This window comes from Gymnodraco acuticeps, unplaced genomic scaffold, assembly GCF_902827175.1.
Source record: "Gymnodraco acuticeps unplaced genomic scaffold, fGymAcu1.1, whole genome shotgun sequence".
Taxonomy (NCBI): domain Eukaryota; kingdom Metazoa; phylum Chordata; class Actinopteri; order Perciformes; family Bathydraconidae; genus Gymnodraco; species Gymnodraco acuticeps.
In genome coordinates, this window is record NW_022991027.1 from 183,999 (window position 1) to 209,528 (window position 25,530).

At 41.7% G+C, this 25,530-nt stretch overlaps 1 protein-coding gene across 1 annotated transcript; it reads right to left on the reverse strand.

Annotated features, from left to right (window-relative positions):
- Window positions 1–367: 367 nt before the first annotated feature.
- On the reverse strand, window positions 368–24,431 carry kcnq3 (potassium voltage-gated channel, KQT-like subfamily, member 3). Its single transcript, XM_034236341.1, has 14 exons — window positions 24,343–24,431; window positions 21,453–21,579; window positions 20,033–20,205; window positions 19,209–19,382; window positions 17,519–17,629; window positions 14,775–14,870; window positions 14,591–14,685; window positions 13,365–13,391; window positions 6,705–6,904; window positions 5,580–5,685; window positions 3,556–3,687; window positions 3,373–3,468; window positions 2,935–3,022; window positions 368–1,674 (listed from the first exon to the last, which is right to left on the reverse strand). The coding sequence occupies exons 1-14, from the start codon at window positions 24,355–24,357 to the stop codon at window positions 1,000–1,002; spliced, it is 2,115 nt and encodes a 704-aa protein (XP_034092232.1). The 5' UTR covers window positions 24,358–24,431; the 3' UTR covers window positions 368–999.
- Between the last annotated feature and the right edge of the window lie 1,099 nt (window positions 24,432–25,530).

Below are 25,530 nucleotides of genomic sequence, written 5' to 3' on the forward strand. Positions count from 1 at the left end.
GTGATCAGACGCTCAAAACTGATCCTTAAAGTTTTACAGCACAAACAAACAAGACCGCCAGCAACCAACCAGTGTTTTGTTAATCAAGTCCCTCTCATTCACACACACACATCGGACACACACACACACACACACACACACACACACACACACACACACACACACACACACACACACACACACACACCACACACACACAACACACACACCACACACACAACACACATGCGCACACACACACACACACACACACACACACCGGACACACACACATCGGACACACACACACACACACACACACATCGGACACACACACACACACACCGGACACACACACACATCGGACACACACATCGGACACACACACACACACACACACACACACATCGGACACACACACACACACACACACACACACATCGGACACACAAAACAAAGACAAAGGAGACTTTTGGTTCCATTGTCACCCTCCATCCCATGATGGTGCATTATCATGCAAACCATGCAAAAAACCATGACAACGTATTCATATAAAAAATAAGTGTTACAAAATGGCATAGCAAGTATATGTATCCATTCAATCGCTTTTTCCGTTTCCTGATATCCTGAACTTTGCAGTGTCTACACTAAAAATCGCATGCGTTACATGCAGTGCGGTTGGCTTTGCAGCGATAAAGCTTTTGGGTGTATATAGTATGTATTTTGAAGTTCTTTTTTTTTGTTAGCTAAACTTTTGCGAAGATTGCGCTGTACAGAGTTTTACTTTACAAACTGTCTGTTATTTCCCTTTTTTTCCTGGGCAGTCTCGATGCCATGGCTCTCCGTCTGGACGGCGGTCGGTTGATGAGAGCATTTGACCTCTAAAGGTTTGGAACTCGCTCACAACCTCGCAGCATCAGGGTGGATTAAACCCCGCCTTTTACCTCCAAATGGTACGGTCCAGAGGTGGCTTCGACTCAAACTAATTTGGGTTTTAGAGGCATGATGCACGAACACCTCTCAGGGTGGCGTGTTCCAAACAGCGTCACCAAACCCCTCCCCAGTGGAGGATAGTGGGAGTGGCCCCCCACTGGGTGTAAATGGATCTGTATCCGTGTCTGTTTCTCCCTCTGCCAGGTAGCTTGGTCTGGGTTTCGTCCAGCTAGCGTTCCCGGCCCCCATTGATAAATCCTCCCCTTCCTCCCTCTCCGCAGAGATGCTAAACCCACTTAGCGACCGCTCCAGCTCCTCGTGGTTCACGGATAGCATGGATAGCGGCGAATCGCCCTCCCGCCACCCTGTGGTCCTTCCTGGAACTGCAGATAAATCCTGCAGAGAGCTGATGGGCAACACCGTGGGACGCTCAACGTAAGTAGGGATGGCGGCTGGAAGGTCGTGTTGGTGAAGGTGTTGATGCTCAGGAGGTAAGCGGCTAATAACGGTTACCCCCGTCCCCTCTCCGCCTCCTCTTCCTCGACCGTAACACGGATTCCCCTTGGTGTCAGGGATCTGGTACGCCATGTGCGGGAACGCCTCGGCGTAGTTGAGGAAAACCCGCCGAATTTCACCGTTTGCGGCAGGAGCGCAGGTCTCCAGGGTCATGTGGGCGGCGCCGGCGGAGTCAACCTGCAGGTGCTCAGTGTGCTGGATGTGCATGTCCACCAGGAAGTCCAACTTCTTCTCCATGTCCTCCACCTGAGCAGAGATGGCAAAAGTACACACATCCTTTATTCAAGTAGAAGTACAGATACTCATGTTTAAAAATACTACTATACTATATATATATACTATAAGTAGAAGTACTGACTAAACTTCTTTACTCAAGTGAAAGTAAAGAACTTTGAAATGTACTTCAGTAAAAAGTACCCATAACTAGCAGCTGTTTTAAAGAGTACCTGACCTCCCTTTATATTAATAGAACAATAATGTCATTGTTAGCTAATGAATATTTCCATGCTGAACAACGGCAACATGACAACGTTTCCATTGGTCCCTCTTCTTTAGAGAAGACCAGGAAATGATGGATACAAATAAAAGTACGAATACCACACAAGTAAAAGTCTGGCATTGGAAATGTTACTTAGTTAAAAGAAAGTAAGCATAACCAGCATAACATTAAACTTATGATTGACACCTCTTTATAATCGTTAGAGCCAATAGAATCGAGGGGAAGTTCCTAAAATCCATCTAAACATTACCCATTGGTGAATGAGAGATGCGTAGCCAGATACACTCTGGTGGCTATCATTAGCAGCTAATATGAAATCTCCGTTTTTGACATACAAATTGAATGATGGATTATCAGAAATCATTCAAAGTGACACAGACACATTGGATTAACCTATGGATTAACCTATGGATTAACCTTCAGCAGCGTGTTGATCGTTTTAATGCCATTGACCACAACATTTGATCAGAAAACAAGACGTTTTTAGCCGTTTTGGCTCCGTAAAGCTATTTTTGTTGTCGTCGTTTGTTATCGAGTTCTGATCGCTCAGTGATGATACTTATATATCTGGAATCTGTGGAATCTCAGTTTGCTAATCGATATCTTGTTTGTGCAGATCCGATAAGTAATAAGGGTATTTTACCATGATTTCTGTGCTAAGTGTGTTAGCATTTTTCCGCTCAGGGCAAATTCAGAGCCTTTGTTATTACCCTTTTGTTTCGTTTTGCTAAAAAGGGTTAATATTGTCTGAAAGCTGAGTTTCTTCCCGTTAAGTGGGTATAAAACATTCATAGTTTAACTAATGTCAACTTTGTGGTAGCATCAGCTAACCGTTAGCTAGCTAACGTAATGTGACTTTACATAGCAATGTTAGCTTTGAATAGACACAGCTGTCACAATCTGTTTAGACACTTTTGTTTTAGGTTGCGAGACAATATCTCCAATGCATGAAAACATCTGAGTTCCTTTATCTTTCTCACACAGTGCTTTGAAGCTTGAATCCTCACCTGTCTCTCCACCCTGACAAATCTACCCATCATGCTTTGGTCTTCGGCATCTGGCAAGGACACGGCTTTGGCAATGTCGGCCTCATGCCTGCAACACAGGGACAGTTAGTGGAGGTGGACTTCACAAAAATGTGTTAAAGGGGGAAATAACAGTATCATCTGCGTAAAGCATCAACTTTGGAGGTAAACAGCATTCAGTATCATTGAAACTGTTAACTGTTAAAGAGAATCGAGACAAAGGGTTAGGGTTAGGGTTATGTAAGCAAGATACATTCATAGTTAACATTTCAACTAGCTTTAATACAGCACATACTTGCAGTTTGGTTCGTCATTTTCTTTGTAATATAGGCAAGGCAATTCAAAGTGCTTCATATAATATTGCATTACAATGATAAGATTACCTTGTCAATTCATTATGTTCAAACAGAGTGACTGTACCTGGGTGACTGATTGGACGGGTAGGTAAAGGGCGTTTTCTGAGTTTTCTTAGTTTTTGGAGTGAGGGGGACTCCAGGGGCAAGAATCATGTCGATCCTGAACAGAACAGAAACAGAATGAGCTTAAGATAGATGATACTTTTCTTAACTCAAACAAACTAGCCCAGCTGGCGAGGTTACTGACCTTGTCTGGAGGTATTTAATTCTACAGAGCATGTCCAGGTGTCCAGCAGAGTACTGTTCGATCACGTCTTTGACGTCGTAAGGCCTCAGAGTTTCCTTAAACCGCTTCTTGTTCAAGAGGAATTGCATGATCCTGTGAGAAAAATAGTTTTAAAATCAACAATATGGGGCATGTTTACAACCTGTCTGATAGCGTGATCATTCTTGTTCTTGTCCTGTTGAGATTGTTATGAATCTCCAAAGTTCTAAGCACTCAAATTATCTATTTGTTAGATCCAAGCCATTGTAAAAATCTTTATTGATTTATCCAATTATGGCCGCTTATCCTGGTCCAGGCCGCTGTCCGATGCGTTTCCAGGCCAGATGTTCATGCTTTGGCGTTCCCAAATTAAAACTATAAATGTAACTAGGAGGGATCCACCACCTCTACCGTTTTCCTGTTTCCAACATGACCCATTACCCAACAAAACAAACAAAGGTCGACTAGACAATGGGAAGCATGACATCCAACCAGTTCGAGATCAAATCTGACTGTCAATCTCCATCTTACCATCACTCATGACTCAAAGATACACTCCCTCCAAACCATTTCAATCCATCATTGTTAAACCAGGATCTAACTTAGCTATATATCGTTGGCAGTCGAAATCAGCAATTATTAAGGATAAACTAGGATCTCACACTTACACACTAGTACCTGGGATCAAAGACCAAAACGTTATCTTTCTGATTGTACTTGGGATTAAACTTGACATCTATCAGTTCTTTGAAAGTCTTCTCCAAACTTGAGTCCACCCTGCCACCCACTGAGCTCCTTCTTTTGTCCCAAAGATCTCCCACTTTGAGCGGACTTAAACCCAACCTTTCCCAGTGTCTGTGGTTGCTGCTCGAGCTTCAGTGTTTGGCGGAAAATCTTGGGTCCTGAAACTAAAACCCGACAGGTCTGAGAATCCCATTCAGACCCATTCATCCCTGAAATAATGGTGTGGAAGGAAGCAGCACTTTCACAGGGTTAATCACTCATCTCACAGGCCCTCACAATAGATTGAATTCCTGCATGATGTCAGCTGTGTGGCCTATGGACTTACCAGCACACTGTAAGCATGAGTAAGGCCGCTCTTCACTGTCTGGTTCCCACTGATAACTATTGCACTCCTGCTATAATGCTCTGTGCTGTATTTATTTCTCAGTCTTCCAGCAGTTTGTATCTAAATCTATCAATTCAGGTCAAATGTGGTCAAAAGTTTGCAGTATGAATCAATAAAAATCCAATTTGATTTTGGTAAACCTTAAGGGTTTCTGACACACTTATTTAAAAGACAAATCATTGTCAACATGATCACTTCCATAACGTGTATTCTGGTGCAGATCTAAATGCAAACTAACATCTTCGATTTTATTGAGCAGTAATTTCCAACAGTACACTGAAATGTTATTTTTACCTTCAGCGTTTTTCACCATACGTTTTCTTCTGTATTGCCTTTGTTGGACCATTGCTTTCTTTGCACGTTCCCACCATGGACGATGTATCAGTGGAATAACTAGAAACCATCTGCAGGACTTATATCGCCAACATTTTACACAATACTAACAAAACAAGGATCGACAGGGAACCTCAAACCCCAGGCTAAAATAAATGCTCTGCCCTCTAGGTGGAACATTTGTAATCTGATTCACTCTGACTACATCCATTGTCACTTATCACAACCTGGAGTACACTTCTGCATCAAAGCACCAAAGAAAAAGAAACCTGGAGGTCAACAAAAGCAAGACTTATAGCTGCTGTCAAGGAGTTTCTGAGTGCTTTCTGGTTTCTGGAACATCATTATATTTGACCTGCAACACAGTATATTATATAGCCAATAGCATCATCCCTTCGAATATCATGAAACTATATTTTTATCTCATGAAACAATATAACGTCAATCTTTTAAACGATCAGGGACAATTGACGCTCTAATGCTGTTTTGTTGAAACTTTGAAGGAGCACAGAGCTTCATGAAATGTAGTTTTAAAGTTCCTGACCTGACTGCTCTGATGACCAGTTTCAGTGTTGGGATCATTTCCTCCATGAGGATATCTGGAGGGAAGCCTCGCTCCTCTAAGGCTGAATCTGCCAGGGCTCCAGAATCTGACAAAGAAAAACAAACCATAGACAGTTTGAATGACAGTGGCCATATTGTCTGGGACCAGTTACCACATTTAGAAATTAAACCTTGTCGAACCCTGTTAGAACAATATCACTGGTCCCCGGCTTGAGCATCAGTCTCAGGATCCATGTGTCTGTGATCCTCTCCAGAATGGAAGTAGTCATCACATACAGAGCATCAACTAGTTCCTGAACAGTGTCCTTCACATGCTGATATCCAAGAGAGGGAGTTACACAGTCACAAGATGGAGGAATGCCGGTTCTTCTATGTAATCATACATCCTGTCATTTACAAAATACTGAGTTTTTTCTGAAAATGTTGTTTTTTTTCTGAAAATCTCAACATTCTGACTTTTTTCTCAAATTGCTGACTTTTTTTCAAAGTCTCCAAAAATTCTGACCTTTTCTCAAAATGTTGACTTTTTCTCAAAGTTCTGACTTTTTCTCAAAATCCCCAAATCATGTATTTTTCTCAAAATCATGTATTTTTCTCAAAATCTCAAAATTCTGACTTTTTCTTAATACTTAAAAATGTTAATAATCACTCGTCCCCGGCTTGAGCTTCAATACATACATAATCATACATCCTGTCATGTACAGGGCTACCGTTGGGATACCTTTGTCGAAGTCAACTTTATTGTCAATCTTTCAGTTTGTGTGTACAGACAGAGAGATCGAAATAAATGTCCCACAATCCCGAATACAAAAAACAAATATATATAAAAATATGTATATCCTATACTGTATATACACAATCAACCGACACATGTATACATATGCACACATTAAGACCTAAATAAAAGCACCACTAATATAACAGTCACTTCAATATCTTTGGGAAATGTACATTAGTGCAAGATAGCAGCGTAAAAAGTGTCTGGTGCTGGATTGAGTGTTTGAGTTACCATGTGCTACTCTGATATTGGAAAAGTACATTCAGTATTTTCCCAACAAACACCAAGCTGTTATTTTTATGATCGAAGCCCTTATTTGTTGCGTACCTTCAGAGCTCTGACGCATCGTGTAGGCCTTCATGCGGAAGGCGGTGCGAAAGCGTTCTCTGTTACTGAAGCCGGCGGGTTTGGGCTCCTTGGACGGACTTTCCTCGATGGAGTCGGCCGGACCCATGAGCCTCTTCCCCGACCCGATCGATTGCCGAGCGCTGGGAAGGCGAACACGTTCAAGTAAACTCATTTTTTGGCTGAAATGGAAAAAAGACAGAAATCAAAGTCAGTCAAAAAGTCAGTCAACTTTATTGTCAATCTTCCGGTTTGTGTGTACAGACAGAGGGATCAAAATAACGTTTCATGTTCATCAACGTTAAGAGGTTTAAGAGGCATAGCTGAGACCTTTGCTTAACTGATTAGTGTCTATCTTGCTTAGGCACTTTTTTGGTTTGTCGAATTATCCCTGATCAAGGTCTCTGGACTGAAATGTCCTGTCTTAACAAGTCTCCAACAAGTTGTAGGATGTCAGGTCTGTTATCAGTGAATAGTTATTTATGGGTGGACTTCAGACATTTTTGAGAAAGTCGTAGCCACATTTTGGTGGAATTACAGTCGGTCCAGCCATGTTTCCTTCATAGTGTGTAGGTGATAAAGGAAGTATAAATCTTTTAATTGCAATATTTCTGTAAGGTTGTTCCGCAGCTAAAGATCCCTGAGATGTGTGAAAGCTGCAGGTCGAACGAGATCTTGGTTTTGAATGCCTTCGAGGGACTCTAGTTAATATGTAGTCAGGATATATTGTAATTAAGATAGATTGATTGAAACATAGTCACTGAACTCCTGCTGAAACCCTCTCAACGTTTTTTGGAAAACTGTTTGACCTGAGAGCTTCGCACGTCCTGCAAAATTCCAGAGACATGTTTGTGTTTCTTGCATTCTTAGGACGAAACAAAGTCCTTCATCATCTGCAGGAATCTCTCTTCTAGTCTCAGCAACAACCTTCCTTTCCTCTCACAGAGGACTCTTCGTGCTCTGCTGCCTCGGCGTAACAATGCTGCTCTCCTGGCAGAAGGAAGCCTCAAAGAGCTGCGAGAGATTGGTCTCCTTTATTGTCCAATGGTTGACAATATTTGGCAGCACAAAGACAAGAGCTCCCTGGGTAAAATAAGACTCCTGTGTGCCTTGGAAGAGGCAGAGAGGCGGGGTAACCGGAGCCGACAAACAGCCTAAAACAGGGCCTCTGAAACGTGGAGCGTTCTCAGCGACTTTGCTCCCACAGCAGACACACAATATGAGCCTCTATGTGGCCTCGGGGTAGAATAGGGACGCAGATTACGGCGCTGAGAGGCTGCAGAATAGGAAGCTTTAAAGGAAGAGAGAATCTCTTCTCGGCCGAATAAAGAGAAGAAAATTACGTGTGATTATCCCGCTGCAACCGGAAAAACATGATGCATCTTATCTCCCACCACTCTGAGCCTTCCCAGGACACATATTGGTTTACTATACCTGGGCACATTCGCAGTGCTAATATTACAAAGGATAAATCCACTTCATTACAACTTGGCTATTATTTCCTTGTGTTTTGCGATTGTTTCTGTAGTGATCTAAAGAACTTGATTTGGAAATCAATGTTAATACATCAAAGAAATTGGTAATTATCATTATTTTTTCTGGAAAACGATGAGCATATAAGTGGTCTGTAAACTATGGGTATGTTAGAGTCAGAACTGTAATGTCTTCTCTTCTGAAATAATGTCTGAACATTACAAGCTTCATACGGATAACCATCGGTTGCATTACAGTAAATTGGTGTTCCTATTTATGTTTAATTACCTGAACTGTATATTTAAGAGGAAAGGAATATGTTGTATGAGACTTATCTAGGTGTAATTGTGTGTGCTTCCAACTAGAGTTAAAAGGGAAAGGGTCTTAGCACACTTCAAGCTTGGCCTTTTCTTACTCGAGCAGCTCCCAGTGACACAACTATCCCTTGTTCCTTATCTGTCATCAACTAATCCTCTTGATCTCCTACATCCCAACTTCTGCACTTGTAAGAAACATTGTCTGTACTCCAAAGGACTGTAATGTGTTTTCACAATGAGAGCTACGCTAACCATCACCTCTCTTTAAACCTAACCCTAATTTAACCCTATCTTTAAATCAAGTCTTCAACTTAAAATGTTAGGATTTACCTTATAGCAATACATTTACTCAAGTAAAGTAAGATTTTAAGAAACTTGTACCTAAAGTAATTCCATTTATGCTACTTGATACTTCTACTCCACTACACTTAGGAAAATATATTGAACTTCGCCTGACATAATGTGTTACTAGTACCTTTGCAGAATCATATTAAATTGAATTATTATGTATTATTATTAGGGCTGTTAAGTTAACGCGTTAATAACGCGTTAACGCAAAAAAAAATTAATGCCACTAATTATTTTAACGCGATTAACGCATGTGTATTTGTTTTCCTCGGCCACCCCGTAGTGTCAGAGCGCATCGAGTTTAAAATACCATCTACAAGCTGATGCTGACAGCCCCGCTCCTGCAGCCCGCTTGTGGCAGACCACACTTCCACGCTCACCGGCAGGCACCGACTGGCCATCTGGAGGACCGGGAGGGTGTGTGTATGTGTGGCTCGAGCGAGAGAGAGACCTTACGTGCATTGTTGTTGTTAGCATCTGGTGCTAGCTAGCTGCGCTAACGGATAGAAGGAGCTGCTTAAATGAAAACAGAGGAGCGACATTTCGCCACAACTGCGCCGAGCACTTGACTTTATGCAGGAAGCCAGACAGTGGGACATTGTACGAGAAGTCAGCACACTCAGCACGGATAGTGCGCAACATGATTGCAGCGTCCAGGCAGCTCCCGTTCGAGCATATGCCTTGAGTTGCACATAGCTCCAACGTTCCATCACACACACACACACACACACACACACACACACACACACACACACACACACACACACACACACACACACACACACACACACACACACACACACACACACACACACTTTGTATTGTATTATTGTATGAGAGGTTCCAGGTTGAATTGAGGTGAATATTTGTAATGTTCAGAGGTTGTTGTGTTTAATATTCATGAGAATATTATTGTTCAAATGATAATAAACATTAGCATAAAGCATATTTGTCCACTCATATGTTGATAAGAGTATTAAAAACTTGAAAAATATTCCTCTAAGGTACATTTAGAACAGATCAAAAATGTGCGATTAATTTGCGATTAATCGCGATTAACTATTTTAATCGACTGACAGCCCTAATTTATATAGATTGAGATACATCGAAGTTTAAAAAGTCCACTCCACCTTTACCAGATGCCAAATTAAAATGATGAAATATTGAAAATAATATATTGCTATTTAGCATAATCAGTACTTTGAGTTTTGGTACTTTAAGTACATTTTGATGCTAATCCTTTTGTACTTTTACTTAGATAAAAAAAGTGTTACTTGTAAATGAGTATTTCTACACTGTTGTATTACAATTGTTACTTATGTAAACAATCAGAGTATTTCTTCCAACACTGCTTTAGGAAAGTCCCCACAATGTGAGTGTGTAATCAGAGTTATGTCCCCACATTGCCATCAAAACAAAACTAATCAACACACACACACAAACTGAAAAGTGATTTGAGATGGGATATAATTATCTGTCGGTGCTGTATCGACTGGACCACACAATACAGCTGGATAACACAGCTACACACACACACACACACACACACACACACACACACACACACACACACACACACACACACACACACACACACACACACACACACACACACACACACACACACACACACACACACACACACACACACACACACACACACACACACACACACACACACACACACACACACACACTAAGTGGCTTATCACCCTCTGGTTGGACCTGGCAGCTCTGTTGTAGTTGTTGGCCGCCGTCCATCGTTTCGCTGAGAGCAACAAGATAATGTCAGGGCGCTAATTTCCCAGCCGCTGATCCTACAAGGGACTTACAACTCTCTCCACATCGCCTCGTTCCCCCTCTCTGCACCCTGAAGTGTCTTTACATACTTTTGAAAAGAATATCCTATATTTTATTTCCCCTGTTTTCCTTTAGACACTTCAATCTGCTCAAGGTTCAAGGTTAGTTTATTTGTATTGCACAGTTTAAGACACAGGCAATTCAAAGTGCTTTCACATAGGCATTCAACACATAATAACTATGTTCGTCTAATTGTCCTTTATATTGATTTCTCCCATTTTTCTACATTATCTTTGTGCTAAATACTTTGCCTTAAAGATACCCTATTCTGTTTTTTGTAGTGTAGTTTGTTCTATATGTTTTAGTGCATGTAGATCTGGTGGGAGTTTCTCGGGAGAAATACAATCTCAAATATGTGCAAAATTGAGACCAGTGTGCGTTTATTTCTGCTAATTATTTGGTTATACTGGCCATTAATGTTAAGCCAACAAAACACAGTTTATCGTTAAGTGTCTAAGTTATCTGCCCCCCTCACACACACACACGCGCACACACACGCACACACACACACAAGACACACACACGCGCACACACATACCATGTATACATCACTGAAGGGGACATTACATTGACTTACATGCATTTCCTGGAGACTTACCCTAACTTTAACCATAACCAACACATGCCTAACCCTAACCCTAACCCTTAACCTTACCCTTACCCTTACCCTAACCCTTAACCTTGCCCTAACCCTAACCCTTAACCTTACCCTTACCCTAACCCTAACCCTTAACCTTACCCTTACCCTTACCCTAACCCTTAACCTTGCCCTAACCCTAACCCTTAACCTTACCCTACCCTAACCCTTACCCTAACCCTTAACCTTACCATTACCCTTACCCTAACCCTTAACCTTGCCCTAACCCTAACCCTTAACCTTACCCTTACCCTAAACCCTTACCCTAACCCTTAACCTTACCCTTACCCTTACCCTACCCTTAACCTTACCCTAACCCTAACCCTTAACCCTAACCCTAACCCTTACCCTTACCACCTTACCTACCTTACCCTAACCCTTAACCTTACCCTAACCCTAATCCTAAACCTAACCAAGTCTTCACCCTAAAATGAATGATTCCCCTTATGGGGACCTCCATTATGTCCTCATAAGGGAGGCGAGTCCCCACACGTGACTTTGTAAACAGATTTAGGTCCCCACAAGTATAGTAATGCTAGGCCACCCACTCACACACACACACACACACACACACACACACACACACACACACACACACACACACACACACACACACACACACACACGCACTCTATCAGCCTGTGTATCAGGGTCCTGTTGTTGTAGCTTTTAGCAGCAGTAACTTAATCCACATGTTGAACATGGCGGCTCAATGGAGGCCAAGAGGCGTCGGAGCAGAACGCTGCAGTGTAATGAGGCTATGTTAGACATGGGGGGGGGGTGGGGGAGACAGATGCTTTGGGTTGATAACACACACCTCCACTGGACTGGGGAGGTAGTTGTGTATCATTACAGCCTATGGATATTACTCAAAACAATGTATTCATGATGTAGTGGCTTAATAGTTTCTTGAGCTACTACCAACATACGGGGGTGTGATTTCAACGCACAAATAATCCAGAACGATAATCCATTTGGTCAAGATTGGTTGAGTGTGTGTGGTTGAACTGGTTGAGCTTCTTCCCCGTCTAAAACCAACCCCTTCCCCATAAACAGAGATACTATAGTAAATATATTCAGGAGTGCAAACAACTAAGGTGAGTAGATAAATATTCAACAAATAGTATCTGTAGGCCATGTATACTAATAAAACAAGACATGTTACACAATACAAAAATTAAATAAACGTATATAATAAACTCAGTTAAATGGCTCCTACACATTATATAATAGGTTCAATCTGCTAGTGATGTCACTAAGTTCCTGAAGTCAACAAAGGAGTCCAATAGAGGCTTTGCAGACCATTTACATGCACCAAAACCTAAAGAACGCACTAGGGGAAATGGCACACAAAAACTGAATAGGGCCCCTTTAAAAAACAAAAGTGTTGCAGAGTTTTCATCCATAAAGAAGATCATGCTTCATTTCATTTGAGTATATTTATATAACTGTGCAATATGCCGTCGGAGAACAGTCGATGGGGTCAGTGGTCACCAGAAATAACTGTGTATTGATCACTGCGATAGATTTACGACATCATTTCAGCAGTTTATGAGGATGAGACATTTCTTCCACAAATCAAACCTCCTCGGTGAGATTTGCACTGCGTGTTTTGCTGCAGAGATTCATTAACATCATCAAACCCAAAGCCCCCCATCTCAGGCTCTAATTACTCGATCTAAACTGTCATTCATAATTCATAATAACTAATGGACTCGCTAATAGGCTTTCTAAAATAAGTCCTGCAGCCTAAATGCCGTCAGAGTAGCTAATGTGGAAGGCGGTGCTATTAGAGAGCGGGACAAGTGGGAGTTTTATATCACCATTCATATATTTACCACATTAACCCGGAGATGTATTCGTCTGAATTAATACAGGACGCTATTTAAAAGCGGGGGTATTCTAGGAACCCTTCATTAGTCTTTCCAGCATGTGGAGATATTTAAAGCGCCATCAGAAAGACTCTGAGATTTAAAGATCGCTGTAGGAAATCAAACAGTGACCTACCTGGCTATGCCCTCCAAGTGATCCTTCCTGCAGGTGGGGAGAGGGGACATTAGAAAAGTTAACAACCGAGGACTGATTAAAGCTGAAATATCCTTCAACAATCATAAAATACACATATTTATATTTTTTGAATTCATATTTAAGCAAAAAAACTGTCTTAAAGACACATTTTAAAGCTTTTTGCACAAAGACGATACAAATACTTTATTGTCAGATCAAGTCCGATTGGATGACTACAGTTTATATTCAGAGAAAATGCTAATATGCTTTTAATACATTGTTATGATAGTTTAATTAATAGAGCTTCTCATAGTTTGACCTACAGTCGTATAGTAGATTTAGAGGTGGAGCAGCTCTCACCTTAAAGCGGTCGACAAACACTTTAGTAGAGGAACAACCCCCAAAAAAGGCTTTAGTTTTCGACCACCCCTACCAAAACTATTTATATGAGAGCTACCCCTACCCCAGGTTAAAACAAAACTACTTTCATGAGAAAGTAATAATCTCTAGTACATACAAATACAATGTTTGAGTAATTAGACTCAGAAAAGTATAAGCATACCTTTTGGATTCTTAATTTCCAATTCCATTTCCGCCTGTCATTCAAGTGTTAATATTACAAAGGTGGTAAAAGGTATTGATATGATATTTGCTGTATTGTATGCATCCCTCTCTGTGAACATCCAGTCTAGGTTCGGTGACATTCTGATTATTATTTCCAGAGATACATGGGATAAGGCCAACACGGCCCCATTCAGAGCAGCCTACATTTTCACTATTTTCGGTTATGGGAACGTTGCAAACATCAACCAAAAATCGTACCTCAACTTTTAGGGGGCCTAAAAGTTCCTCTACTTTCTACTTGAACCATGTGGTTTATCAATCATGTCAAACAGTCATAATCACACATTTAAAAGACAAAGAAAGTTGTTTTTTACATTGAACACATGTATCTACTTGCCCCAAAATTAAATACAAATGTTCCAGCTGTTGCCAATAGAAGTTTAAAACAAGTATAGCTCTGTCTATTTGCTGGGAACATTTACAACAATAAATGTCTGTAGTACGATTTAATAAATGAAGTTTGGACTTAAATGAACACATTTCATGCAACTACTGTACATTGTTGTAACATTTAACAAAATGTACAGTAGTTGCATGACGGACTTTTAGGTAAACGTATGTCATGTCCTTTTTAACGTGACTTTAAAGTTGGTGTTACTTGCCTGAAACAGGGGAGAGAGATAATCGTTTCGTAGAATCTCCACGTGGCAATAAGGTCGTCCCTGATTGGATTGGTGGAATAGTATCGCCAGGCAGACTTCAGATAGGACGACAAAACACAGCCGTTTAATATGAACAGTCTGGTTCAGTTAGATGTAGAGTTTTGATGTGTTTTCAGACTCTCACCTGGATGAGCCCGGCGGCCGGCTGTCGTCTCTTCTCAAAGTGTTTCTGCCTGTGCTGCTCCTGCACCTTCAGAGCCAGACCGGACCCCAGGATGCCCTGCACACACAAAACACCATCAGGTACCCCTCTTTAAAAAATAAATATCCATGGACCCAACATAAGCTTCCTATGGTTTGGTCACGTTAGGTTTAAGGCAGGGGGGTCAAACTCAATTTCATCGCGCGCCACATCAGCATTATGGTTGCACTCAAAGGGCTGGTTGTAACTTTAAGACTATATGAAAATACATATATAAATATATCATATAAAATAATGTATTGTATTACATTATTGCCTCCGCATTGGATTATTATCGGATAGGGTAATAACTTCATAAATAACTACGACTGAAAGCAGAAGTCTAGGGCAAATCATTGCAAGTCTCTTCAGTGAGAATGTCACAAAATGATTTAAAAGAAAAGCCAAATTCTGGAAAAAAGTCAAATTTGAGATGCATCGTGCTCCTCTGTAAATCCTCTGTAAATCATGTAACCGTATAATAAACATATATATATTCTTTGCAAGCTCTTGTGGGGCCACATCAAATGAAGTCGCGGGCCGGATTTGGCCCCCGGGCCTTGAGTTGGACCCCCCTGGTTGAAGGTGTCAGATCCACTGCACAGGGCCACAAACACAAGCTCTTGCAAACAGAAGATTTCTTCTTATAAAATATGATGGAAAATCTTCATTTTGCGTCTAACATGTTGGCTGTCCCTCGTGACTCTAAGCACGAGGTTCTGCCCGTCACCGACTTACTGGTCAACACGACATCAATAACGATATAACAGCTACTCGCCATCAATAACGATATAACAGCTGCTCGACATCAATAACGATATAACAGCTGCTCGCCATCAATAACGATATAACAGCTGCTCGCCATCAATAACGATATAACAGCTACTCGCCATCAATAACGATATAACAGCGACTCGCCATCAATAACGATATAACAGCTACTCGCCATCAATAACGATATAACAGCTGCTCGCCATCAATAACGATATAACAGCTACTCGCCATCAATAACGATATAACAGCGACTCGACATCAATAACGATATAACAGCGACTCGCCATCAATAACGATATAACAGCTACTCGCCATCAATAACGATATAACAGCTGCTCGACATCAATAACGATATAACAGCTACTCGCCATCAATAACGATATAACAGCGACTCGACATCAATAACGATATAACAGCGACTCGCCATCAATAACGATATAACAGCTACTCGCCATCAATAACGATATAACAGCTGCTCGACATCAATAACGATATAACAGCTACTCGCCATCAATAACGATATAACAGCTACTCGCCATCAATAACGATATAACAGCTACTCGCCATCAATAACGATATAACAGCTGCTCGACATCAATAACGATATAACAGCTGCTCGACATCAATAACGATATAACAGCTACTCGCCATCAATAACGATATAACAGCGACTCGCCATCAATAACGATATAACAGCTACTCGCCATCAATAACGATATAACAGCGACTCGACATCAATAACGATATAACAGCGACTCGCCATCAATAACGATATAACAGCTACTCGCCATCAATAACGATATAACAGCTGCTCGCCATCAATAACGATATAACAGCTACTCGCCATCAATAACGATATAACAGCTACTCGCCATCAATAACGATATAACAGCTACTCGCCATCAATAACGATATAACAGCTACTCGCCATCAATAACGATATAACAGCTACTCGCCATCAATAACGATATAACAGCTACTCGCCATCAATAACGATATAACAGCTACTCGCCATCAATAACGATATAACAGCTACTCGACATCAATAACGATATAACAGCTACTCGCCATCAATAACGATATAACAGTGACTCGCCATCAATAACGATATAACAGCTACTCGACATCAATAACGATATAACAGCTACTCGCCATCAATAACGATATAACAGCTACTCGACATCGATAACGATATAACAGCTGCTCGACATCAATAACGATATAACAGCTGCTCGACATCAATAACGATATAACAGCTGCTCGACATCAATAACGATATAACAGCGACTCGCCATCAATAACGATATAACAGCTGCTCGACATCAATAACGATATAACAGCTACTCGCCATCAATAACGATATAACAGCTACTCGCCATCAATAACGATATAACAGCTGCTCGACATCAATAACGATATAACAGCTGCTCGACATCAATAACGATATAACAGCTGCTCGACATCAATAACGATATAACAGCGACTCGCCATCAATAACGATATAACAGCTACTCGCCATCAATAACGATATAACAGCTGCTCGCCATCAATAACGATATAACAGCTGCTCGACATCAATAACGATATAACAGCTGCTCGACATCAATAACGATATAACAGCTGCTCGACATCAATAACGATATAACAGCGACTCGCCATCAATAACGATATAACAGCTACTCGCCATCAATAACGATATAACAGCTGCTCGACATCAATAACGATATAACAGCTGCTCGCCAAATATGCAAATTATTCTTAGGAAAATACAGATGAGTTTTTTAATTATCTATAAAAGATGTGGATTAAGGTTAAAATTAACATGTTGTTTAATAAGGAAATACATAATCTGTGAATGTGCTGATAAAATAATCTACAGGAGAAGAGATTAACCATCATCAGAGTGTACCCACTGCAGGCAGAGCGAAGAAGGAAACTCCGATCAGAGCGAAGGTTCCCGCCAACAATCGGCCCGCCCACGTCTTCGGGGTTTTATCCCCGTAACCAATGGTGGTCAGCGTGATCTATAAAGTGTTAGAAAAATATCACTCGTCTCCGGCTTGAGCTTCAATCTCAGGATCCATGTGTCTCTGATCCTCTCCAGAATGGAAGGAGTCATCACATACAGAGACTAGTTCCTGAACAGTGTCCTTCACATGCTGATATCCAAGAGAGGGAGTTACAGTCACAAGATGGAGGAATAGAAAGCAGTATTCAATGTTTACTTCAGATTAGCTCCACGTCAGAAATGAGCATGCTTGATGTCTCTCTCCATAGAGGCTGAATCATCATGTTAATCACATAGCTATCATCTGCCTCAAACAGTCCTGATGCTCTTCTATAATCACACATCCTGTCATGTTCACAGCTACAGCTGATACCTTTGTTATCATGTTACTCTCATGTTGGAAGAGGACATGCAGGATGTTCCAAACAAAAAGAAACACATACAGAGTAGAAACTGGACTACAGTATCTACTTCTGTACTTATACTTCCTATCTTCAGTGTTTTAGTGCACATCAATGTGAAGTTTGGAAAAAGGCACTATTAGTACCCAGATGTCTAAAGAGAACTGGACCCAGCGTTGGAGGAGATGCCCCGTTTATTCCTAAGAGTTGCTCAGTGAAGCCAAAGATGGAGCGACTGTAGATTCGGGGGCTCATAAAGCATGCTCAGTGAATGTTTCCTTAAGCTCCTCCTCCCATCTCCAGGTCTTGGATCAGTCAATCGAACGGAGAATAAATATAACTCTGGTTTCAGCTTTCAGCGCAACTTTTAGACCCGTGTGATTTAAATAAGGGTTATACAAGTGTTGGTCGTTTACGTAGCAAGTACGCACGTGTAGTACCACCGTTTGGCCACCATGAAAAGGTGCTTGAGTGGCTGGCCCTCTTCTTGCTTCTCACAATCGACAATCAACGACCGGCATCTTGGCTAACATTAGTCGATGCTGCTGCTCTGGTGAAGCCAACACTATACAACAAATGTGGATTTCATTCTCTACGTAATCACTTTAAAACCACGCTGGTGTCAAAATAAGCCACTGTTTATTTTATTGGGAGTCATTTAGTGGTTTGTTCTGGTTTGTCGATCGTTACTTCCTGTGATTTGAGACAACAGTGTACTAGAGAAATGATCCAGAGCACTGCTCCTCTCTGTAACCTCTGTTTGAATCTCTGATGGCCGTGTGTTTCAGCCTCATCTATAACATGAGGGGTGAGTGTGTTGCTCAAGGACACTTCAGCGGAGCAGATGCTCGCTGTCAGAGATGTTGATCTGTGGCCTGCAGGATGAAGGAACCTCTAATGAGGACAGAGTGCTGGAAGCTTCATTAGAGCAGGAAGCTGAGCCAACACTGGACCAACACTCAGCCAGCTGCTCTCGGACTGGCTTCATGTGTTGTTTACTAAAAACTGGATCTTTTGCATCGTTGAAGTGATGAATGCAAGACGCCTGCCTCGATGTTTTGGTGCGCTCTGTTTTGTCTTGTGTTGTGCGTTAATCCATGCACCACGGCATCAAGTCAAATTCCTCGTACGTGTTAACAATAAACCTGCTTCTGATATTTAACAGTGATAATAGCGCTGATGTGCAGTACGTACCAGTCCCCACCAGAGGGCGTCGGCGTACGTGTCGAAGTCCTGCGCTTTGGGCTGCGCGGTGGGGTTGTCGGGGTCAGAAACCTCCATGGAGACGTCGTCCTTCTCCACCAGGTACACCAGGAAGGAGGCGAGGATCAGAGACAGGAAGCCGATGTACCACGCCGTGATCAGCTCCTGAAAACACACACATGCACGAAAATGTGACCATTAAGTTCTCGATAAATCCTCATTAAAAAGCGCGTTTCTCCTAATGGTGGAGACGCATCTGCACCGGTCGGCCACCAAGATTCAAGATCCAAGGCTTTATCGTCATGTAGCAGCTGCAGTGTCGATGTGGCAATGAAAAACTGACGTCACAGGCTCCTCCGACAGCAACATGAATATAGGACATAAAACAAATAAAACAGTGCAAGAGAACACAGATCCCATCCTTGGTACTGAAGTTATTTCACGACATGACACTTCAATTGTTTGTAGTGATAATGTTTTAACTTACTTTTGTTCAGCTGTTTCCCCAGCAAGTTTCTCTGGCACTGTTTTATCTGTTTTATCTGTTATATTTGTTCTATGGAGGAGGATGTGACTTTCATTGCCACATCTACACTGTAGCTAATGTGCAAATGACAATAAAGCCTTGACACTTGAAAGTATACTTCAGCTCCGAGCCTCCGCACTGAAGTTTTCCCAGGACTTCCATTGCTTTTTTAGAGCTGGACTGCAGCACACTTACATACAAACGAACGTTACTTCCATTCAGCAGTTCCCCCAGTGTATATTTCATCTCCCAGCCTCCACACTGCAGTTCCTGTGGGATATAAACCCACCTTGCTGTGGGCATAAATGGCGGACCCCAGCAGTTTCCAGGTGCCCCCCCTCCGGTCCATACGCAGCATCCGGAGGATCTGCAGGAAGCGAAGGCTGCGCAGAGACGTGGCCAAAACGTTGCCCTGGTTCCTCACCGCCACCACGGGCACCGAGGCGATCAGCACGAAGATGTCTGGATTCATGGAAAAATGAAAACACATGTAACGAAACCGTAGTTTCAAGATTCAAGGCGTTATCATCATGTAGCAGCTACTGTGTAGACGTGGCAATGAAACACTGAAGTCCCAGGCTCCTCCGACAGCAACATGAATATATATATAAAACAAATACAACTGATAAAATAGTGCAAGTAAATACAGATCCCATCCTCGGTGCTGAAGTTATTTCACGACATGTTGTTGAGCTGAATTGCAGCACTCTTTATTTAACATATGAATGAATGCTGCATTCATCAGACCCTGGCTAAACGCGGTCACACACACTTTCCAGAACCAGGCACTTATTCGCACGCGTTCAACTGGCTTTGCAACTCATTAAGTGCTGAAGAGATTACAGATAAAGTAATGAGCCTGTTTTGAAAATGTAAGAAGTAGAAATCAGTTAAAACTGTAAAAACTAAAGTAGAAACGACTAGAGGGACAACTCGTTTTTTGTTTACATATCATAGGCTCTATAAATCAATACAAACCCAGTATACTGAAAAACAGAGCAGGTCTGGAAACATCTTACTTATGTTTCCATTTAAAAATCATTGGAGCACTTCCTGCTTCCTGTCTGCATGCACACATACGGGAACATGTAGTACACATATTCATATCCATGACTTTAGCAACACTTTAAATACTGTTTCGTGTCAAAGTCCTGCATCATCGAGGATAAAGACTAAAGTACAAGAGAATTACGAACACATTGTTATTAAAGTAGAGGTTTTTAATATGCAGAATATTGTTTCAATAGAGGGCCAAAGATTCATGGACAAATATTCTTTATGTGACGCGTTTATCAAACCCGTAATGAGCAGACAGAGTTATTGAACCTGCTCTGAGGAGGGGGAACGCAGAGCGCAGGAATGAGCTGCTGAGTAGATTTAGTTGTAACACCTCACAGTGACGTATAACTGCAATAGCCTTTAAGTCATCAGATTAAGTGTTTAGGAAAATGGGTTTTATGACATTTCAGAATAAAATGAAAATAAAATATCAATAAATAAAAATTGCATTAAAGTATTTATACATATATGTGCAGTAAAACGTGAAATAAAATATAATGAAAATACTTATAAAAACATATGAAGTAAAAATGGTCACCAGAATAACATGTAAATGATATTACGATATATTCAGAGATATATTAGTATGAATAACAATGTGTTTATTCGTCCTCAGTGTTATGCATGTTAATGATTGTGGGACTCCTTACCCAGAATGCAGAGCGGTTTTCGAGCGAACTTCAGCCGCCCCCTCCATCCTTTGTAGCGACAGCAGCATCCTGCGGCCCAGACCCTCAGACCGAACTCTGCTCCGAAGATGAAGATAGCAAACGTTTCCTGCAGGAAGAAAAATATAAAAAATATAAATTAAATGGTCGTTGAAGAGAAGAGACATGAAGAAGAGGGGACACATGTTGATGTAGAAGAGACGTGAAGAAGAGGGGACACATGTTGATGTAGAATAGCCATGAAGAAGAGGGGACACATGTTGATGTAGAAGAGACGTGAAGAAGAGGGGACACATGTTGAGTAGAGAGAAGAGGCATGAAGAAGAGGGGACACATGGTGATGTAGAAGAGACATGAAGAAGAGGGGACACATGGTGATGTAGAAGAGACATGAAGAAGAGGGGGACACATGTTGATGTAGAAGAGACATGAAGAAGAGGGGGCACATGGTTGATGTAGAAGAGACATGAAGAAGAGGGGACACCATGGTTGATGTAGAAGAGGAAGACATGAAGAAGAGGGGACACATGTTGATGTAGAAGAGACAGAAGAAGAGGGGACACATGTTGATGTAGAAGAGACATGAAGAAGAGGGGACACATGTTGATGTAGAAGAGACATGAAGAAGAGGGGACACATGGTGATGTAGAAGAGACATGAAGAAGAGGGGACACATGTTGATGTAGAGAGAAGAAGGGTACATGAAGAAGAGGGGGACACATGTTGATGTAGAAGAGACGTGAAGAAGATAGAGGGACACATGTTGATGTAGAAGAGACATGAAGAAGAGGAGACACATGTTGATGGAGAAGAGACATGAAGAAGAGGGGACACATGTTGATGTAGAAGAGACATGAAGAAGAGGGGACACATGTTTGATGTAGAAGAGACATGAAGAAGAGGGGACACATGTTGATGTAGAAGAGACATGAAGAAGAGGGGACACATGTTGATGTAGAAGAGACATGAAGAAGAGGGGACACATGTTGATGTAGAAGAGACATGAAGAAGAGGGGACACATGTTGATGTAGAAGAGACATGAAGAAGAGGGGACACATGTTGATGTAGAAGAGACATGAAGAAGAGGGGACACATGTTGATGGAGAAGAGACATGAAGAAGAGGGGACACATGTTGATGTAGAAGAGACATGAAGAAGAGGGGACACATGTTGATGTAGAAGAGACATGAAGAAGAGGGGACACATGTTTGATGTAGAAGAGACATGAAGAAGAGGGGACACATGTTGATATAGAAGAGACATGGAGAAGAGGGGACACATGTTGATGTAGAAGAGACATGAATAAGAGGGGACACATGTTGATGGAGAAGAGACATGAAGAAGAGGGGACACATGTTGATGTAGAAGAGACATGAAGAAGAGGGGACACATGTTGATGGGAGAAGAGACATGAAGAAGAGGGGACACATGTTGATGGAGAAGAGACATGAAGAAGAGGGGACACATGTTGATGTAGAAGAGACATGAAGAAGAGGGGACACATGGTTGATGTAGAAGAGACCATGAAGAAGAGGGGACACATGTTTGATATAGAAGAGACATGAAGAAGAGGGGGACACATGTTGATGTAGAAGAGTACATGAAGAAGAGGGGACACATGTGTTGTAGTGTAGAAGAGACGTGAAGAATGAGGGGACCTGTTGATGTAGAAGAGGCTGAAGAAGGGGTACACATGTTGATGTAGAGAGACATGAAGAAGAGGGGGACACATGTTGATGAAGAAGAGACATGAAGAAGAGGGGCACATGTTGATGTAGAAGAGACATGAAGAAGAGGGACACATGTTGATGTAGAAGAGACATGAAGAAGAGGGGACACATGTTGATGTAAGAGAGACATGAAGAAGAGGGGACACATGTTGATGTAGAAGAGACAATGAAGAAGAGGGGACACATGTGTGATGTAGAAGAGACATGAAGAAGAGGGGACACATGTTGATGTAAGAAGAGACATGAAGAAGAGGGGAACACATGTTGATTGTAGAAGAGACATGAAGAAGAGGGGACACATGTTGAGGTAGAAGAGACATGGAAGAAGAGGGGACACATGTTTTGATGTAGAAGAGACATGAAGAAGAGGGGGACACATGTTGATGTAGAAGAGACAATGAAGAAGAGGGGACCACATGTTTGATGTAGAAGAGACACTGGAAGAAGAGGGGACACATGTTGATGTAGAAGAGACACGAAGAAGAGGGGACACATGTTGATGTAGAAAGAGACATGAAGAAGAGGGGACACATGTTGATGTAGAAAGAGACATGAAGAAGAGGGGACACATGTTGATGTAGAAGAGACATGAAGAAGAGGGGACACATGTTGATGTAGAAGAGACATGAAGAAGAGGGGACACATGTGATGTAGAAGAGACACGAAGAAGAGGGGACACATGTTGATGTAGAAGAGACACGAAGAAGAGGGGACACATGTTGATGTAGAAGAGACACGAAGAAGAGGGGACACATGTTGATGTAGAAGAGACACGAAGAAGAGGGGACACATGTTGATGAAAAGAGACATGAAGAAGAGGGGACACATGTTGATGTAGAAGAGACATGAAGAAGAGGGGACACATGATGATGTAGAAGAGACATGAAGAAGAGGGGACACATGATGATGTAGAAGAGACATGAAGAAGAGGGGACACATGTTGATGTAGAAGAGACATGAAGAAGAGGGGACACTGTTGTTAGAAGACCATAGAAGGGCACTTTGATGTAGAAGATACATGAAGAAGTGGATTGTTGCACAATAGGGGACCTTTAAAGTTAGTTTTTATCCACCTTGTTATTTGTTTATCCGTCAAAGGTATTTTTATTATTGTTGTTGTTGTTGTTAATTTTCCTCTCACCACTATAACCAGCATGTGCGCAGAAACCTTCTCGTGCTCCTTGAACGTCGTCAGGATGGCCAGAATCAAACATCCCAGAACTATCAGAAACCTGCAGACACACACCACACACACACACACACACACACACCACACACACACACACACACACACACACACACACACACACACACACACACACACACACACACACACAACACACACACACACACACACACACCACACACACAGTAAATACAGGAGTGTTATAGATACATGAAAACAGTTCATGTACTATAAAGCAGTTTCTGATGTGACCACTAGGGGGAGCTACATCTCTACTGTTCTCTTCCAACGCCAGCGACACAAGTAGCTTTCCCTCTCTTCTGGGAAAATGTACTTTTGAAAGGTTTTAAATAAATTACACATTTAGGAATTCCCACTGCATGTCAAACACATATTTGGAGCTTTGATACCGCATTGTTTTATTAATAAAGAGTTGAAAATCAGAGCACAGTCTTTGAAGCCAACAGAAGTTCTCTCTTGACACAGTTACGTTTTTGCAATTTCATTATGTTTTACGGCATTTCAGTTCACTTTACTCTCTGTGTCTTTATGGGTAGGGTTTGTTAATGTGTGCATACTTTTTAATTCAATCAACACTTTGAACTCAGGACTTTTTCTTGTACTTGAGTTTTCCAGACTTATTAGAAGACGTATTTCTTCTGTTATAATGAAGCACTTTGCCATTGATTGCTCTGCCCTTTCTCATCTCGCCCTCTGGTTCTAAATCATTGATGTTCAGTTGTGTTGCCATTAGCGTGTGTTCACAAACATCTCCCAGAAGTTCCCCGTAACAGCATGAATATTTTACAGCCAAAGCGCCTGCAGAGTTTTACATAATTCACAGAGAGGAAGTGATAGCAGAGAGCAGACGCCTCCTCGTCGACCGTTAACGTCACTTAACCGTCTCGTAGTGATTCTGCTCAAAGTTATCCAGAGGACAGAGATGATCCTGGAGGTCGATGTTAACTCGAGAGGATGCTACAGATACTGATCTGCAACACTTCCTATTCAGCCTCAAATAGTTCAATAAGACACACCGAGACGAGTCGATGTTTGTTACACATTAACAAGACCGGAAATCAAAGGGCTCAACAGTATCAGGGACAACAAACTGTAGTAAAAACAACGAGAAGGGACATTCTT